The 20,072-nt window shown below is 40.3% G+C and overlaps 1 protein-coding gene and 1 long non-coding RNA gene across 29 annotated transcripts in view; both read right to left on the minus strand.

Annotated features, from left to right (window-relative positions):
• Positions 1-2,177: 2,177 nt before the first annotated feature.
• CDC42SE2 (CDC42 small effector 2) overlaps positions 2,178-20,072 on the minus strand; it is a 116,912-nt gene continuing 99,017 nt past the window's right edge. For 9 of the 28 annotated variants that reach the window (XM_082725767.1, XM_082725780.1, XM_082725765.1 and 6 more), the window contains 3 exons: positions 8,569-8,670; positions 5,019-5,135; positions 2,178-4,614 (listed from right to left, as the gene is read on the minus strand). In XM_082725767.1, the coding sequence (XP_082581893.1) occupies positions 5,037-5,135; positions 8,569-8,670 (201 nt within the window). In that variant the 3' untranslated portion in view covers positions 2,178-4,614; positions 5,019-5,036. Of the gene's footprint in view, positions 4,691-5,018; positions 5,136-8,568; positions 8,671-9,775; positions 9,874-20,072 lie in introns of those variants that run through there. The other 19 variants (XM_082725783.1, XM_082725782.1, XM_082725766.1 and 16 more) reach the window with 3 other exon arrangements.
• LOC309862178 lies at positions 10,018-17,041 on the minus strand. The gene is made up of 2 exons (XR_014310331.1): positions 15,209-17,041; positions 10,018-14,232 (listed from the first exon to the last, which is right to left on the minus strand). It is a non-coding gene; the product is annotated as an uncharacterized lncRNA (long non-coding RNA).

A 20,072-nucleotide genomic window follows, 5' to 3' on the forward strand; every position in this document is an offset into this window, starting at 1 on the left:
TGCAGCCTCGTCTCCACGGTGCACACGATCCACGCTGGAGGTGGCCACATCTCACGAGAAGCAGTTGCAGTCACTCACCTCCTATAGCTGCATGCTGTGGTCTAGAATGCCCCCCCCAATAGTTCACGGTGAAATCCTAACCCCTGAGGTGACGTGTGTCATGAGTGTGTCACTTGTGAAGAGATGCCGTATGAAATTCCTAGCCCCTTCAGCACACGAAGATCTGAGGTGTCTGCATCCTGGAGGAGCCCCCCTCACAGGATCACACTGGCTCCCTGATCACGGACTTCCAGCTTCCAGAACTGTAAGAAGTCAACTCCTCTTGTTTATAAGCTGTCTGGTCTAGGGTATTTTGTTGGAAGAGCCCCCACAAAGCCACTATCCAAGCAGCAAAAATTAGATATAAGCAAAACCTGCAGAAATTTATGAAAATGTTAATGTGACAAAATAGACATTATTGAAAACTTGAGAACTGGAATTTGGACTCTGGGTGCTTGTGCTCAAAGCAGCAATGACAATTCTTAAACTCGTGTTTGCACGGTTCTGAACAGTGAAACAGTGATGTTTCCAGACACCCAGAAACCTCAACTAAAATGTCTATGGACAGTGCCTGAGTGTGCTGCTGCACAGAATCGGGATCTAATATAAAGAATCAGCTCAAATATTTGAAAGGCCCAGATGGTATAAAGGAGGCATGTGTTGAGGCAGCTGAAATTAATAAATGAAGAAAAAGGTGATCAGGTGAAGTTCTGAGGAATTTTAAATAATCTTTCTTGCTGATCCTTGAGCAGACCAAAACCAAAAACAAAAACCCTTGCTTGGGAGTCCTTTCTGGGCCCCCAGAGCAAGCTATCATGCATTCACTGATCTAAAGCTTCCACACAACTGAGTTGTAAAGGATCCAGTGGAGTGTAGGTTAGAGTTGGCCAGTGTCTTTGCTCTGTAGCTGTCGCCTTGCTGTCAGACTCCCATCACCTGGCCTTCAATATCAGGAGCACACCCTTTCCCCACTGCTTGTGAGGCTCCGGATCAAACATCTGGCTCTCCTTATTCTGATACTAACTTCCTTCCTTTGGGCATCAAAGGGCAGACAGAAATTGTTAAGATGATGAGAGGCTGAAGGTTGGGGTTACACGCAGCCCAGAGGCTGTAGCTACTTGGTGGAAAGCATCAAAAACATCAAAAAAATGAAAAGTGAATGTGCTAAAAATATAAGTTCTGAGCAACATGAGTTGTTTACTGGTTTAAGTTTTATTAGCCCGTGAGGAATGGAGACAATAAACCTAAGGTAACCTTTCCTTTGCTTTCTTTATAGTGTACTCAAAGCATATTTCAAGCAGAGGGTAAATAATTTCCTGTCAGTTTTGAAGATTTTTGCATTTCCACAAGTTTTAGCAAATTCCCGGCTATGTCTCTAAAGCATAAAAAGTAGGATAGATCTATAAAAAGTTTAGCTTATGAACCCTTGTGCATTTTATTCATGTCCTTTGAAACTGTGCTCAAAATAGAATCCTCATAAACCACTATCAGTTTCTTCAGATACTTTAATCAGGATGCCTTATTCTTACTATTTTATCAGTTGTGGAAAGAACTTCACCTTAACCCAATTACCTCAGTCTTCGGCCATGAAATGACAAATGTTATGATAATTTTTTGAAATACTAATATTTTTCCCATTGATTTTTCTACTTCAGAACCAACCTTACTTGGCCCATCTCCTAATACAGCCAAACCTACGGCCCAATGCACAAGGCTCCACACAGTGAGGAGTTTCTAACTGGATGTACTTGGTGAGTATATCCATATTCTTTGTCCTAAGCCAGGGATTCTCAGCTGTGGCACTATGACATTTGGGGCTGGGTAAGTCTTTGTTTGGGGAGGGAAGGGTGCTGTTCTCTGCACCACAGATGATTAGCAACCCCACCTGCCTCAAGCTGGGACAACCCAAACTGCCTCTAGACACTGGAAGTTTTTCCTGAGGAGCAAACTGTCAGCTACCTCCAAACTTGCTGTCATGTTGGAAATGGTCCATACCTGCCCAATATGGTAGCTACCAGCTTTTAAAAAGGGATGGTTTTGCAGGACATTAATCTTAACTGAAACTATAAGAATGCCAAAAATACCCTCTGAGTGAATTCTAGTTGGCCTGAACTAAGAAAGGAAAAACCAAACCAGGATGGAAAGAAAACATTTATTGAATCAAAATCAATAATTTCTTTTAATATCTACAAGCCAACACTGAATGAACACAATGTACAAAAAAAGTATGCTTATATTATAAAAATATGTCAATTTTATCTTCTGGGTGCTGAGCAGAAGTCATTTTAAAACAAAATCAAGGCAAACTTACTTGCTCTCTATAATGAAACTGCTATAATTTAATAACAAAAGTGAAAGCTAATATATACTCACAAAATATCTTTAAAGGCGATAATGCTGCATTGGAAATGCTGAACCCAGTCACCATAGTGAACATTTCTTATTGGCACCAACTTCTGCCTACATCATGGGAAAGCACCTCTTGTAGCAAATGCAGATCACTGACAGAATCCATGGCATTGGTTAAACCTTCATTCAGTTTCCTGTGCACTGAATGTTAGCATGTATTTCAGCAAAGTACTAACAGTCAATCCTATTGCTTTAGATTAAATTTTAAAATGAGACACATGGCCCAAGATTTACAATCCCACTGATGATGTGGGGAACTTGCCACCCTTCACTATCTTCAAGCCTCCCTAAAAAAATCTGTGTTTAAGATTACTGTGTTAAAATTTTTTGTCATTTCTTCTTGAATTTATTGGCACCTTCCCTCAGCATATGGTCTTGCACACGGGGTGGCTACTGCAGGTCAGTTACACACTCAAGAGCATACACTTGGGGTCACCACAGAGATATGCTCCAGAACTCAGTGAAGTATTTGGTCCACACAGAAGATCTTGATTAGAAAAAAGAGAAGTAAAACAACAACAACAACAAAAGCGAGGGGGGGGGGGTAAAACAAATCAGGAGTTCAAGACCTAGGAGCAGGGCTCCCTGTACTAGGAATCCTGGAGTTATAGGACATATATAAAAGTCCTACTAATTTTTAAAGTCAAAATAGACTAAAGAGCATCACTATGGACAAGGCCCAGAAAATCCAAGGTCTTCTAAGACCATGGACAAAGCACTATCCATGGCAGGACACAGACTCTGGCTGAGAAGAACGACATGGGTCCTCAGCAAATGCCAGAACGCAGTATACACACCGTAAATTAAACTGCAAATGGCCTTGTTTTATTAGTAAGCATAAATGTTTCCTTGACAGATTCTCTCTGGGACTGACACCTATGAAGCCTCCAACTGTTGAAATACAAGCACTGAGGAATCCAGCGCCTCACTGCACTGGTCAGTTCTATTCAGAAGCACCGCTTTCCTGGTTTGCCTTATATAAGCTATTTATCCAGTTACCTGGTTCATAAGAACCTGGGACTAAGATGCAAAGAAAATAATTACTTACCTAATTTCTTAGCTGTCTACATTTTCACCTAAGTCCCATTTGCTGCATAAAATATTAATCCTACTAAATGTAGTTAGTCAGGACTACACTGGACATAGGATTTAAACAACAAGAATACATACACCATACCCTCACAGAGAAGGGGAAGTACTTACAGAAATACCTGAAATACACATCATTTATGAAGAATAAAGATTATGGAGCCTGAGCAATGGTTTCTCACCAATCTCCTAACAAATCACCATATAGATTTCTTCACTGGCAACAATTTGGCCAAGTCACTCTATTGCTCTGGGTTAACTTCCACTGCCCCAAAACAGGTTTGAATATGGAAAGGCCACTGACACTGCAGTTAGTAGTACCGGCCAGAAGTTAATAGTGGAAACACATAGATCATCATATTAAAATAAGTCAAAACAGAGTGAGTACACATGAGCCTGGATGAGGGCCTGACCACAGCACTCTGACACACAACCACACTCGTTCGCAAATCACAGGTCCTCACTCTCAGAATAAATACATCGAACATTTACAACTGAATGAACACCTTATGAATGCCAGGTTTTAATTATAGAGTAAGCTACAGGTTATCTTTGTGTGTGTGAAACTGATATGACTTGGTGCCACAGCTAACCTCTCTCTAACAGCAGCAGTTACCCTCAGCCCACAGCAGCAAAGAAACACTCATTTCTGGGCTCCCAGACAAAGCAACTTCATAAAGCATGCGATATCTATTCTGCTCAAGTTTCAAATGAATAAAAATGATCATTGTGCTTATGGATGTCATACCTTCCAAAATATACAGAAACAGTGACTAACAATAGCAGGTCCTACCTTACCAACAAACTCATAAGGCAGAGAGCTGGAGATGGAAATAGAAACGTTTAAAATGGGGGGGGGGGGATGCAAAATAGTGCTAGCATTCACAAAAAAAGATCATGCTAAGATCAGATCCATAATTGATAAAAATGAAGCCACGATCCAAAGTCCGTGAGTCCAAAGGCATGCATGCCAGCCGAAGGAAATGCAAGGTTCATCTGACAACAGCTTCTTCAGAGCAGAACAAGAACGTCTCACTGGAGAAATCACAACAGGGTGAACAAGATGCCATCACACTTCTTTTTTGTATTTGAAAAGGAATCACAACAACAAATTAAAGAGGAGTGAAAAGAGAAAACACAAATTCACAATGACCTATAAAACCAAAAGAAAAATCCAAATTATTTTTACACTTTAATGTTTAATTTGTAAATTTTATCATCAAAGATTTCTCAACCATGCAGTCTAAAACATCAAGGTACTTCACTACACAGGACATTCCCCAAAGTATCAATACTCAAAATAGTAATTTCATTCATGTTTAAAGGATACTATCTGTCAAAGGCTCCTCCCCACCTGGCTGTTGGATCATGAGGGAAAGAACAAGTGAAAACTACTACTCAAAGTGCCTACAACCAGCCCGTGAAACCCTTAGCAGGGTAAAATATTTTGGCCTTTTCCAGCATATGACGCAGATACTCACAGGAGACAGGACTCGGGGCTATCCAGCCTTCGTATCGACAAGCTGCATCTGCACACTGGCAGACATCCCACCCCCGTAGCCTCCCTTCGACTGCATCTGGTTCTGAATGGAGCTAACCTAAAATAAGACAAAAACAGAACCAAATCAAGAACTAGGGACAATGCAACTGATCCTGGTCTCAATGTTTTAGCTAAGCAGTTTTGAGAAGGATCCTTTCTACAGAAAAAAATCTGTTTTTATAGACTTAAATTTCTGATTGCCCTTAGGGAAATGGTGAGGCTACTAAAAACACATTTCAGGCTTCAACTCCCTCTCCCCACTTAGCAGTGATAAAATAGCTGTGTTGTGATTCACAATGTACTTGGTAACATTTCAAAAACAGAAGTATACAGAGCAACTCCAGTTCTTACTTTAGACACCTCGTTCACATAGGTGATCACCTCAATTACTGAGAATCGAATAAAAATAAATACAAAGGAAATTAGACCAAAGATAAATTTTCAAAGGTCCCATGTGGTAAAACTTACATAACCGATACAGCCTTAAAGAATCCAAATTTATTCATCTATAGTCATTGTAACCTGGGTTAAGTATCTCTAAAGATCTGTGAAATAGTTAACATGATAATTTCTCCTCCCCACCAAACTGATGGACTGTAGGATACTGAACTGCTGGGTTCTTCTTTTACTTGGTGGAAGCAAAGGCAAATGAACTTATTGGCAAGCTGAGAAGTGCCCTTAGTGGACCAAAATTACTCCAATCTTACTTAGTTCATACCAACTCGCAACAAATGGTAAGTACAGAAGAGAATCAGGCTAGATTACCAGAAAAAGGAGCAGTGAGAAGGTGCTGGAGCTACTGACTGAACAGTGCTGAGGCCGAGCAGGGGTGATCTGCTCGAAGGGTCCCTCACCTGTCCATGGTTCCCTTGGGGGACAGCAGAAGGGAACAACATCCATTAATTAATCTACTTATCAAATACTTACTGTGCACATGATAGAAAATATGCTGTGTGAGGTATTTTCAACGTCGATCCTGAGTCCGTATATTTAAGCAAAGGAAGTAAGATCTGCCTCCTTTCTGAGCAAGGCAGGTTTAAATTTATTCTAGTAGAAAAGCAAAATATAAAATGTATACCTTCTTTAGATCCAGAAGGGTTTCACTGAGAAAAATCTTGGGTGGAACTTCTTACTCTAATTATGGCCTTATCTATATTCACATTACTCAAATGACCACTTCAGTTAGAAGTATTAAAAAAAAAAAACAAAAAAACCCTGAAATCTATAGGCCTATTTATTTTCAGTAACCTTGCTCAGTCTGAGAAGGCTACCAGCATAAGCTATCTGTTCGAAGTCATTTCCTGTTCCTTTCAGATAACCAATTTTGTGGCATGAACATGTTTCTATACAGGTACCAAAAATTCCCCCACCTAACGTGTTACCTTTTCTAGGCATTTCTGGGCTATTTAGAAAAAGTAACATTTTTGTGTTTTTCCATAGTGCATTCATAATGTCATGCTGCTTCTAGGCAAGAAAAAACCTGGTTTTTCTCCAAAAGTCAGTTGTTCAATTTCAAACAATACAATTTGGATTTTCTAATGGATTATTTTTGACTGTGTATATATTGTATTTTAACACAATAACACTCTCTTATTAAAGGAATCATGGGATCTATTTCTAGTATGAAAGGTAATCTTGGGAAGAAGAGTGTGTTTAGAGGAAAAGAGACACTCCCCCAAGTCATCTGCCCCTTCAGGAATCCAGTGCCAGGGCTTTCCATTTGCACCGAGCCAAGTACCTCATCCATGCTGCCCAGTTCTTAGTTTGCCTTAAGTTAGTCTATCCTATTTCTGCAGATAAACCACATTTATGGTTTTGTCTCACTCTGTGCAATACTATTATTGCACAGAAGAAAAGACTTCTCTCACCAAATCAGGCTCATATCAGTGACATCTCTCCACTGATGTCACCTGCAGGAACTCGGGGATTCCATAACATTGACCCTAACACACCCGCTCAAGCAGTAGCCTGGAACCGCGTGTGCGCATCATCACACAGACAGAAAACCTCTTGGAGACACAGTGGGTTCTAACAAGCTCAGACACACTTCATTAAAACATCTAGTCCGTAAGCAGAGCAGGCTGCCTGGACTCCGCAGGTAGACTAACAGCAGAGGGCTGTCTGGAACCAGCTCTCAGCCGAAGCCGCAGACCCGGATGCCCTACAGGAAGGAGACTGTCCTTAAGCTCTAGCTACGCTGCTGGCAACGAGGGTCCCCCACATCCATGACAGGCTCCTAGTGCAGACAAAACGTCAAAGAGGAATTTTTAAAGAAATCCTGAAATGTGTATAAACAGTATTTAAAAAGTTAAATACCATGAACTAAAAATATCATTCTGGAGTTTTTTAAAAACGTGAAATGGGGAAGAACATTTGTTAAAAAAATAAAATTCATGTATAATAAATTTGAAGCCATTCGCTCGACTTGTATGGGTAATAATAACCCTATTAACAAAAGCTATAGGTTCTCATTTCATCTTTGCATTTCATGCTGATCCAGGAAACAAAGCTACTGAATTGTATTGTGACAGTAACCTGACACCTCTTACATTTCCACAAAAGCAGTTGAACAAAACAAAGTACTTTTCCTACAGATTTAAAACAAACAAGATGTTTCCTTTCAGGAAGCTACACATGTTATCCCTTTGCTCACCTAGTAACTGATGTGACAAACTTCTTTGCTGTATCCAGGATATATGATCTACCTGTTTTAAAAGTCTCTGAGCTCTTATTAAGTCTTTTGTTAATTCTGTCCAGTAAATAAGTATACAATGGATAATTCTATATTTATACAAGCCTTAATGACTTTCTGGTTCTAAACACTTTAGAGGTCATTTAGACATATCAGTTTACTTTACAACTGCGGGTAAGATACTTTGTAGCTTATTACTTTAAGACAAAAAGAAGGACACCCTGACTTGGCAGCGCTTCTCTTACAGAGCACTGTTTTGTTGGCTGAACATTAAGGAGTACACATGTTCAAGTGAGTAAATCTAAAGTATGTTTTGAAATTCACTGAAATCTCTATAAAAGATAGCAAATATATACAAGTATTTACATTAATTATGAATAAATCACAAACATTCTAATATCAAGAAAAGGCTAGTCTTTTATAAGATAAATGCAATAAATATGTTTGCAAAAGGCAACTTAATTGAAGAGAGAAGAAATTAAATATTACTAAAAGGAAGACATTCACATTCCTTTGCAAGGAGTCAGGAGAGCCAAAAGGCCATAACTATCATTGTAAATTCAACTCCTTTTAAGTATTTTTTCAGGAGAAAGGTAGAAATAAAGGCATAGGTTAGCAAGTTAGAGGAGAGATTAATTTTCCACTGCTTATTTTCTTCTTTGGTCATATTACGTACTTATATTCAATATCTACAAATTCAGTGAGTGCTGTATAATCTTAAAGAATGTATGTAGCTGTCATACAGGTGACCTAAGTCTGTGCCCCAACACCCATCTGCATCTTCCAACAATACACTTACTGAATTCATTCCACTGAATAGGTCTCCCGATCCTACATGAGCCGTGTGCACAAAATTTGTTGGCTCTCCAATCATACTTCGGTCAATCCGCCGGCGCCTTTTCTAAAATACAGGAAAGAATGTGTTGAGAAATGTTTTTATTAGCAACATGCTTATTCTGTTGGATCTATTTACTGCGGATGAATGATTTTAATGTCCACAGTACAATTTCCCCAGGACATCCGGATCCCAACATCTTGGGACTATCAGAATTACCTCAAGAGATATATGCGCACGCACACACACAAAATGACTGGTAAAGCAAAACAGGTTATCATTTAGAACTTAAAATACATTATTTTGCCTAGCTTTGGCCACTGACTTATTTGTATAATAACTATTTGGGTTTTATTGTTTCAAAAGAGGTAACTGTAAAATTATCACCAGTGACCCTTATGCTTAGCAAAGAATACAGTGTGATTTGAATAGAACATTGATGTTAACATCACTTTCTAGCTTTCATTAATAAACTGACATTATTTTGATTATTTTTACTTAGATTATACCCCCACAACCATTCCACACTAGAATGAATCAGCTGCTTTGTTTGGAGGAGATGAACAGTCTGTTCACTCTCCTCTGGTCTGAGATGGCTGGGAATGAAACCCTATCCAAACTCAGTCTACTAGGCTAGGGCTTAATGACCCCTCCTAAATTCTGCCAACCACCTCTTACAGGGTACAGAATGCTGCTGTCACAGTAACTTCTGCTACTATCTGTAATCCTTGCCCCACCAATATGCCCATTCTCATTACAGGAAGTTCCTTATCCTACTGTTTCACTGATCATGAGATCTTTCCAGGGACAAAGGTTATCTTAAATCTGTCCCATGTTTTCCATGACCCCTTAGATACTGTGATCTGAGAGGGGACTGCACAGATGGCTCAGTGTCCCAACACCAATGCTGCTACTTCCCTTTGAACAATATACTCCAGAAATTACACTGAGTCTACCTCAACTGAAATGCTGGTAAATCCTAAACACTTACCAAGACAGACCCAAGTAACACCACCTCAGGATTAAAATACAATCTTCTACAAAGCTACAAAAATGGGGAGCTCATATATTAATTTCAGAAGCCAACATACATTGTTTGGCCACCTTCTAGCTTTACAGATGCCATTTAGAATCCCTTAAGAAGCCCAAGTTTTTCCTCAGAAATACTTACGTTCGTGGAGAGAGTGGGCTCTCTCCAAGTTCGCTAGTTTCTCCATCCGGTGCTTCCCATGGCAGGTGGTGTCCCTGTCTATCTGAACATAGGCATTCCTACATATTGGAAAAGTTTTTTTCTATTATGTTTTTATAACATTCCTTGTGTTCATTTGTGCAATTTGTTTCACTCTTAGGTGAACAATAGATTATGTGTGAGAATGTGTGTGTGTGTGTGTGTGGGTTTGTATAATCTTCCAATTTTCTGTTATTTTTATCTAATGTTTTTATTTCTCTTTATAGTTTTGCTGTACTGAAAACTAACTAACTTTAGTTGATCTTCTTCAGAAATCCACAAATTTTTCTTACAGACCACGACGTAAAGAGGCCATTCCATGTATTGTAGCTGCAACTGCACTGTGGTCCTTGCAGCATGAAAGCCACTACACACAGTGCACAAACAAAGCAAGGATAGCTCCATTTTAGTGAACATTCACTCACTCATGGGAACGAGGAGCAGATCCCAGCTCTAGAAAAAAAATTTTTTTAAGCAGGAGCTACATCAGACTATTTTTCAATTACGGTTATTTTTTCAGAAGCTCTGCTATGAAATTACATCACTGCAGTACTTTTTCATCTGAGAATTTGTATTACGGGTTTCCATTTTCCCTCTCAAAATGCTTGACTGTATAAATTATAGTCTGTAACAGTAGGAGCAAAATATTCTCATTTACTTCAAGCCCCCTTTTCAAGGGTTGATAAATTCAGTCTTTTGAGGCCCTCCTCCCTCAGATTCTAGAAAAATTTCAGGTTAAGAAGGTGTCAGAAAACCAAGAGAGGATCCAGAACTTTTGTCTATGTTCTTCAATTGTTCTATTTGTCAGCACAAGGCATGGATTTCTTGCTATCTCTATCTTACTCACTGCTACTTCAGGTGCCCTAAATGTATCTCAGACTCCATGCCCCTCAGCACAGACCTGACACCCACAGCATCCTTTGTCTAGGAACACCCATACCAGCAGTGTGCTGGTTCCCCCAGACTCTCAGTTTATCTGTTTCTACCCAGTCCATTCAGTGTACTTCCCCTTCACACTATTCTAAGATAACACAGCATAAATGAGCCATAAGAAGCAAAGCTACCTTCTCTTTTTTAGGAGTAAGGTAAGGAAAGAAGATGCTAATAGCTTTGTGCCTATTTTCTTCTTGGCTATACTGTTACCATCCACTGAATCTGCTTTGTTAGAAAGTTGTATACCCAGGCACATAAATGTATCTTCACCATCAAAAATATAAGAATTGTCTCAATTCCTGGGCCAAATTGTTGGGGTTTCTTGCCCAGTAAGGCCCTTGACTGACAGAAGGACTTCTAGCTTCTTGGCACTCTCCACACAGGAGGAAAGGGTGGATGGCTCCAGTTGAAGACAAAGGACAGCACTCAAGTTCCAGGGGCTAATGGCATCTATGGGCCTGCAGACTTTTCCTCCTAAGGCCTTGTGCAACTCACTCACAGGTCAGACAGCTCCACACGGCTCAGCCGGAGGGCCCTCTCATGCAGGTTAAGGGATGGGAACATTTCAGAGAGTAAGATCTACTTTACGGACACTGGGAGTCTTGACCATCCCTTGACCTATGAACACAGAGGAGAAACTTCTCGGGTTCTAACTTCATAATTTCCTCTGGAATGGTGTGTTCAAGGCTTAGCAAAAGGCTACGCTTAGCTCACATCTCCACACTAAATGATTTATTCTAACAACTGAACTACTAAAGGAAGATGGTGGGAGAGAAATCATCACCAGGCACTTAGGCCACTACCCAACTCCCCAGAAATGTCTCCTCAAAGTAATGAATGGATCAGGTGGTTAATCAAAATCAAAGACTATAACAAACATTCTGAATACTAAGGAAGGACGTTCAACAGAGACTACTCTCATACTAAAAATGAAAGGACAGGTAATTAATTTGTAAATCTGAAAACAGTGAATACATTTTAACTTCAACTTCACTGAGTTAAGAGGTTTTCCCCTTTGATTTTAGAAGGTTTCTTTGTGCTATTAATCTGACATCAATTTAAAGTACAGAGGTTAAAGGTTTTGTTGTTGTTTTTAAGATTTATTGGGGGGGGGCAGTGACAGAAAACGAACAGGGGAGGGGCAGAGGGAGAGGGAAAAGCAGAAGTCAGATGCTTAACAGACTGAGCCACCCACATGCTCCAGGACAAGTTGGTTTTTAAAGTCTAGTCTACAATATACAGCTGACAGGAAGGCTGGAGGAGCCAAAGAAGTCATTACAGTAATGTTGGTGGAAAGAGATTATTTGGATTCAATTACAGCAGCTGAGGTGGAAAGAACTAGGTAGATTTAAGAGATACTCAGTGGGTAAAATCAATAGCATTTGGTTGTTGACTGGATTTGAGAAGTAAGGAGCAGTGTAAGTTAAGAAAGATGCACAGATTTCCCATCTGAGAAGAATGTACACAATTCACAGGGGCAGGTAACACTGGAGGAGGGCCAGGCTTTAGGAAGATGATGAAAGTGCTTAAGACGCACGGACTTTGAGTTATGTCTGAGACATCCAAGTAAAGTTATCAAGAGGGCAAGCTGGATACGTGGATATAGGATTCTGACAAAAGAAATCAAGTCTCACCAGCACAATAAAGAAGGAAAGTGCACCCCACCATCAAGTGGAGAAAAATTAGTGATCAAAGGAGGCTTTAAAAAAAAAAAAAAGCCTGAAAGGGAGGAGGAAAATCTGGTGTGTGTTCTCTTCAAGGTGTCATGGAGGGTTCAGGCAAACACAACTAAAAGCAGGTGAGAGGTCAGATAAAGACTGAAAAGAATGCCTATGGAGGGGTAAGAGTGAAGGACTTCTGAAGAGCCGTACGAGTGTGCAAGAGGCAGGAAATGGAACATCGAACACAACGGAACACAGTCTGGCCATCTATCTGGATAAGGACAAGAAAGAATGGGCTGAGCTGAAAAGAGGACTTAATCTTTCCTTTTAAGATGAGAAAGACTTGGGGTGCCTGGGTGGCTCAGTGGGTTAAAGCCGCTGCCTTCGGCTCAGGTCATGATCCCAGAGTCCTGGGATCGAGTCTCGCATCGGGCTCTCTGCTCAGCGGGGAGCCTGCTTCCTCCTCTCTCTCTGCCTGCCTCTCTGCCTACTTGTGATTTCTCTCTCTGTCAAATAAATAAATAAAATCTTAAAAAAAAAAGATGAGAAAGACTTGATCTGAAGGTTAATTTCTGGTAATATCCAGTGAAAGAGTCTGAAAGTAAAAATGACCATCAACATGGTAAATTCCAGGGAGGGTACAAAGGACAGATCTAGACACAGGTTAAGATGTTCTTTGGGTTTGTATTGTTTATTAACCTAGATGCTAAGTATAATTACATATTTCAAAATACAAAAATGTACTATTTTTCAGTCACTACGGACACTTAAATAATAGGACACTTCTGTGGTATGTTGTATTAAGAATACAAGACAGAGAAGATTTAAATCATGGGCAAACAAGGGGAATTCCAGAGTTGGGCCTCTGCAAAGAAAAACAGGAAATGGTGCACTCACTCTGATGCGTATTAACTGTTGTCAGTAGCAGAGTCATCGTTTTTCCTGGAAACACTCTGCTCTTTATAAGGTACTCTATTAAGACTGTCAACCTTCTGAATAATTCTTGCCATCCTTGAAATACTATTATTCTACATAAGATCAAGGATTTTAGTTGGGTTAGGGATAAGATTAGGGAAAATGTCTCTTCATATTTACTCAATGTCAATGATCCCTCAGTAAAGTGGTTTAATCTTACAGATACATCATGAAAATTTCTTTTAAGCTATCATTTTTAAGTAATCTTTATACCCAACAGGGGGCTCGAACTCATGACCCAGAAAGCAAGAGTCGCATGCTCTACCAACAGAGCCTGCCAGGTGCCTCATACTGAAGTATTTTGGGATGAAATGTGATGTCCAGAATTTGCTTAACATTCTCCAACTAGAGGAAGGGTTTGACAGTATAAGAGGATGCCCTCCACTGACAACTCTGAAGCTGTGTCTCCGTACATGGGGGGGGGGGGGGTCTCTTCCCTCTATTTCTGTGTATATTTGGTAATTTTCTAACAAGTTTTTCAAAATAAGTTTTTTAAGAAGATGTGAGTTCTCTCCTACTTACACCTTTACACAAAAACCTAACAAGTACTGCTTAAAAGTAAAAACTGTGTAATATGAGAATGAATCATCAACACTTCATCTCTTTTCTGATTTCCACCAGAACTGAGTTTTGTCCTCATTCTTTCTGATACAATTCTAACATCATTCCCTACTTCCTGTCTTCCTCCCAAAAGTATTAGAAGATCTATTTTAAGTTTTTGAAAACTACACTGCAGAGCTACCATATAGTATTTGGCTAACAGCTACAATATCAATTTAGTTTGTGCCATTCATTTGCATCACTCATGCACTCCCATCGCATGTTTTTTCTCTGAAAAAAAAAAAAAAAAAATTACAACTGAAAAAAACAGCTTAAGCAGTAAGGCCCAGTGGCAAGGTGTTTGGTGTACTCAGAGCTTCCACAAGGTTTCTCTGCAGTGTTCTCAGCTCTGCCCTCCTGTCAGTTTCAGCCTCAGGCTAGTAGCCAACAGTGTTGCAGCAATCTAAGGCCTTCCATCTGTGTTTACAGACACAGAGAAAAATAGTGCTTTATAAAAAACAAGGCAAATTTCCCCTGAGGTCTCCACAAAACTTCCCCTGGCATCTGAGTTCTAAGCCCTGTCTTGAAACAACCCCTCTCATCCAGAGAATGTCTTCCCTGAGCCAAACTCTTGAACCCAACCAATCACTGCTGAAGGACGGCAGTCTCTGAGGAACAGCACAGACCTCGTCACAGGTCCCCAAGAGCAAGGGGTCAGCAGCTTCAACTATGGCTCATGTATCACAGAGGATGGGGAGAACTGATGCTGGGCTTGTAATGATACTATATCCAACTAGGCATCTAGTATGAAACCTAAAAATTACTAGTCAAATATTTATTTAAAAAAACAGGGGCGCCTGGGTGGCTCAGTGGGTTAAGACTCTGCCTTCGGCTCAGGTCATGACCCCAGGGTCCTGGGATCGAGCCCCGCATCAGGCTCTCTGCTCAGCAGGGAGCCTGCTTCCTCCTCTCTCTCTGTGATCTCTGTCAAATAAATAAATTTTAAAAATCTTAAAAACACACATACACACACACACACACAAAACGGAAAGGGCACCTGACTGGCTCAGTCTATTAAACGTCAGACTCTTGATTTCAGCTTCAGTCATGAGACCGAGCCCCACAGCAGGCTCGGCGAGCTCAGGGGGGCATGTGCTTGAGATTCTTTCCTTCTGTCCTTCCCCACGTGCACACATGCATACACTCTCTAAACTAAATAAATCCTAAAAAAACAAAAAACAAAACAAGAAAACACCCTGGAACATACCATTTGGAGAAAGAATTACTCTGAAATTCTCCTTCCAACAGATCCCTCTTCTTGGGTTTCTCACTTCTTTCTCCTCCTACTTCCATTTCTGTGCTACTGTTTATTTTGTGTAAACCAACATTCCTCTTCGCTCCTGCACATCTTATTAAGGCTAAGCTGATGACTATTGGCCTCTTTTCTACTTTTCTGGGCTTGAGATGATACATTCAACTGCTTACGACAAATCCAGAGGACATGCACGCTTCCTGAGTCCAACACTGAATACATAACCTTCGTGAAGCCCACGCCCCTCTCCAGTCCCTGTTTGGTAAACAACGTTTCTGCCAGTATTTCCAGTCAGGTTGGAGGGCTATCCCTCACTCACTGCGTCTTCTCCCTCACACATGGTCACATCCAATTAGCAAAACATCCTGTGGAGTCAGCCCACTTCCTCTCTCGGTCCCCACATTAGTGTCACACAGCCTTATTTCAGGCCCCTGAGCCTCTCCCCTGCCTCCCTACAGGAGCCCCTCACTAACTTGCTTCCAACCTCCTTTCCCCTCCCAAAATGCTTCACCTAAATCTGGACATTCTCAACTACAAAACCGATCATGTTACTCATCCATTTCAAATCACTCAATGGCTTCCCAAAACTTCCAGGATAAATTCAAAACTCCAGAGCCTATGGGGACCCTGTCTTTCTTGCCAACTTCATCTTTAACTACATTCCTTCAAGCATTCTAAGCTTTCATCTGCTATTTCAGGTTTCCTACATACACTGTGCCCTTCCAGTACTCCTCCTGGAAGAATCTTTCCGACGGCCTTTAATTTCACTAACCCAGTCCTGCCTCCCTTACACCCTTGAGTCTGGGGTTATGGCCCCTCAGTATTCCGGGACCACATGTTTACCTACCAAAGTAAACTGGCATCTCACACTCAATTTAAACTGTCCCCTGGATGGGAGATGTGTTCCTATATAGGTTGCCACGTAAAATGTGAATCTACAAGGCCCAGTACATAGTGTACAGCAATTCATCAAAAGAACTTTTTATGAATGAATAAATTTATGAAGTAATAGTAATAACAGTGTGGAGCCCAACACAGGGCTTGAACTCATGACCCTGAGATCAAGACTGGAGTTGATATAAAGAGTTGGACACTCATCTGACTGAGCCACCCACATGCCTCAACAATTCATGTTTTTAAGTCATAATTTTTCGAATGCATTTCTGCAATAATATAAACACTCCCCCCAAAAATAAAATAAATTCACTAACTCCCCCAGATTTCTTGAATAGTAACTAAATAGAGCTTCTAGAAAAACAGTGATTACTTTATCACTTAAGTGATCACTTAAAAGTTCAAACTTCCTCTAGGACTTCTGTCTGGGCAATTTAGTGCACAAACACATGCCACTGAGGAGCAATTCAGGGCCAGGGTCCACAGGGTAACAGGAGGCTTTAGGTAAGAGCACAGGTAGGTACTTCTAGAAACGGACACAGTGAATAGAAAATGAATATGCCAGGGTGCCTGGTTGGCTCAAAGAGCATGTGACTTGATCTCGAGGTCTTGAGTTTTAAGCCACATGTTCAGTGTCAAGATCACACACAAAAAAAAAAACTTACAAGAAAAATTAATGTGCCTGCCATTTGGGGCTGTGAAAAAAGCTGGTACCTTTAGGCTGTAAGACAGGAATCACACCAGGGCAGCCTAAGTAAATGAACAACTGAAAAAGAAAGATATGCTACTGACTTAACTTGGTGACCTAGACAAAGTATATCCCAGCCTACGTATCTTATGAAATATACCCATGATCCCCAGCAAATATCCACGAGCCCCACACAGTATATTCAATTTGAGGGAAACACAATGATACTCAACTTATGTATGATACTGTGTGAACTAGTAAAGCAAGATAATTCAAAATTTCAATATCATGAAAGAACTTCAGCTACCAACACTGGGACTCCAATGAATACTTTTTAATTGATTAAGTTCTTCTTTCCAGTTTATCTCTTAACTCAAGCAAAAGACCCTGCAGAATGGAAACTACTCCCTTAAGCAGTAAGGACTGCCCTGAACAGGCAAGACCCTCCTAACAGACTATAAGACAATGGTCAACTTGACCTTCACTGCCCACCCGGTGCATGAACTCAACCACCTCTGTCTCACATTTTCCTTATGTAAACCTGGAGACATTTTCGGGATTCTGGACAGTCTTTGAGATATTAGTCCACTGTCTTCCCAGTGCTGGGACTCATTGAAATAAATTCCTTTTTACCACCACTCTTCTAGCGGTCTGTGGATTTTGTCAGCAGCAAATGGCCAGACCTGGTCTGCTTGGTACTGCTAGAGCTAGGTGCTCCAGCAGCCCTCCACTCCAGCTACAATGACAGCACCCACTCTTTTTAACGGCACATGTCTGCAAAGCGGTGCTTTCTAGAGTGCTGTGATAAGAACCCAAGTACTGTACAAAAGATAACATGGAACTAGAAGAGAGGGTAGTGGTCTTCATTCTGATTCCATGGTTTGAGGAGTTATGTAATACCTAACACCCACATCCTGTAAGCCACCCTGATTGTATCAGAAGGAAAAAAAGAAATTCATTTTTCTTTTGTTGTATTTTTAAAGTCGACCAAAATGTTAGGACATAGTGTTTATTACGTTGTCTGCACAAAACTAGTTACCAAATCTGTAAAGAATTTCTCTTGGCCTAGAGGTGCCATGAAAAACGTTACTCAAGTGTTAAGGGCACCAAAAACAAACTCTGAGAGCCTCTGAAGGAGGTTTATTTTTTTGAAATATTGACAGTATGACTAGGCAACAGGCATTTCTAAAGCAAATAGTTACTTTTTTCTATGAGACTACTGACAGTGATTCCCTGGATACATGAGGTGACTTTGAGAGGCCTCCAACTGTCCAATTAGTTCATACAACGGAAAAAAACAGAATAACAAAAGCTATAAAAATGGATTTAACATTCTTTGTAGAAAAGGAAAAGTCGGTCTTCACTCACAAAAAACAGAAACAACTTTTACAGTAGTAATGTACCAACGCTCTCACCCCAAACCTACTCCACTTAGCAACTGGCTATCATTCCTTAAGACCCAGCTCAAACTCAGTCTCATAAGTTGTGGTCACTGATTAATCCATGATCTGAGCATTCAGAGAACAAGGCTCATATTTCGATGACAGCACTTAAAACACCAAAATAGTTTACTTGTAGTTTGATTTTCCTACCATAGTACACATTCTTCTAGGACCATAACATGCCTGACAAAAAATAGAAAATAAATGGCTGCTGTATGATAAACGGCTTATAAAGAAACAATTTCAGCTCAGTTTTCTAAAACCTACTAGTCTTATCCAGTATCCAGACCAAATGTTTTTCAAGGACCTACTTTATATGGAACACGTTTAAAGGGGGAGACAGGTAATGCAAATTCTAGTGGAGTTTAATTTCTGCGCAAAAAATCGCTCATCTGATGGCTTTTTTTCCCCTCTGCCTCACAGTAATGCTGTATTTAGAGCTCAACTGGCATCACTATTTTGGTTTTAGATTGGGTAGAACCTCAATAGCAGTTGTTCTCAAACTTTGTGCACATCAGAATTCTTGGAGAGTTTGTTAAAATGCAGGCTGGAGAGCTCACTTGCAGAATTTTAAATCCAGCAGTGTTGGGGAAAGGCCAGGAATCTGCTTGTCTAACAACAGTCCAAGTGATGCTGATGGCTCCATGGTTTAGAAACAGTGGCTTTAAAGACTTACAGCTGCATATTTTAAAATGAATAATGGCTAATACTTAAGAGCCATACCACATGTCACACCTATTTCTAAGCACTTTAAACACAAGAACTCAATTGCTAATACCTTGAATAGCAGAATGTGACATTTTAATATTGCCTTCAAATCTCAGGGCCTCTGGCCAACTCTCACTTAGTGTATCTTGACCTTTGCTCAAGTCTATGAATTATACTCTCACTTGTTCAACTGTTATACTCCCTGAATAAAATATTACAATCTTTGTTTTTTTAATTACTTAGAAAGCCATTAGGTTGAATGGTTTTTCTCATTAAAAATAAACAGCTTGGGGTGCCTGGGTGGCTCAGTGGGTTAAGCCTCTGCCTTTGGCACAGGTCATGGTTTCAGAGTCCTGGAATTGAGCCCTGCATTAGGCACTCGGCTCAGCAGGGAGCCTGCTTCTCCCCCTCTGTCTCTGACTGCCTCTCTGTCAAATAAACAAACAAAATCTTTAAAAATAAATAAATAAATAAAAACCACCTGAAACCATAAAACTCCTAGAGAAAAACATAGGGGATAAACTCTTGGAAACTGTGGTCTTAGCAGTAATTTTTTGCATTTGAAACCAAAAGGAAAAACAATAAAAAAATAAGTGGGGGGGCACCTGGGTGGCTCAGTGGGTTAAGCCGCTGCCTTCGGCTCAGGTCATGATCTCAGGGTCCTGGGATCGAGTCCCACATCGGGCTCTCTGCTCAGCAGAGAGCCTGCTTCCTCCTCTCTCTCTCTGCCCGCCTCTCTGCCTACTTGTGATCTCTGTCAAATAAATAAATAAAATCTTAAAAAAAAAAAAAAAAGAGTGGGACTGCATGAAACCAAAAAGCCTTTGCCCAGCAAAGGAAACTGTCAACAAATTAAATGGCAACCTACGGAATGAAACAAATTATTTGCAAATTATATATAAGGGGCTAATACACAAAATACATAAAGAACTCATACAACAGCCAAAAAACAAACAACCTAGCTAAAAATTGTGTGGAGAATCTCAACAGATATTTCTCTAAACAAGACATACAGATGACCAACAGGTAAATGGGAAGGTACTCAACATTAGGAATTATCAGGGAAATGCAATTCAAACCACAGTAA

Source organism: Mustela nivalis (genome assembly GCF_964662115.1).
Source record: "Mustela nivalis genome assembly, chromosome: 3".
NCBI classification, from domain to species: domain Eukaryota; kingdom Metazoa; phylum Chordata; class Mammalia; order Carnivora; family Mustelidae; genus Mustela; species Mustela nivalis.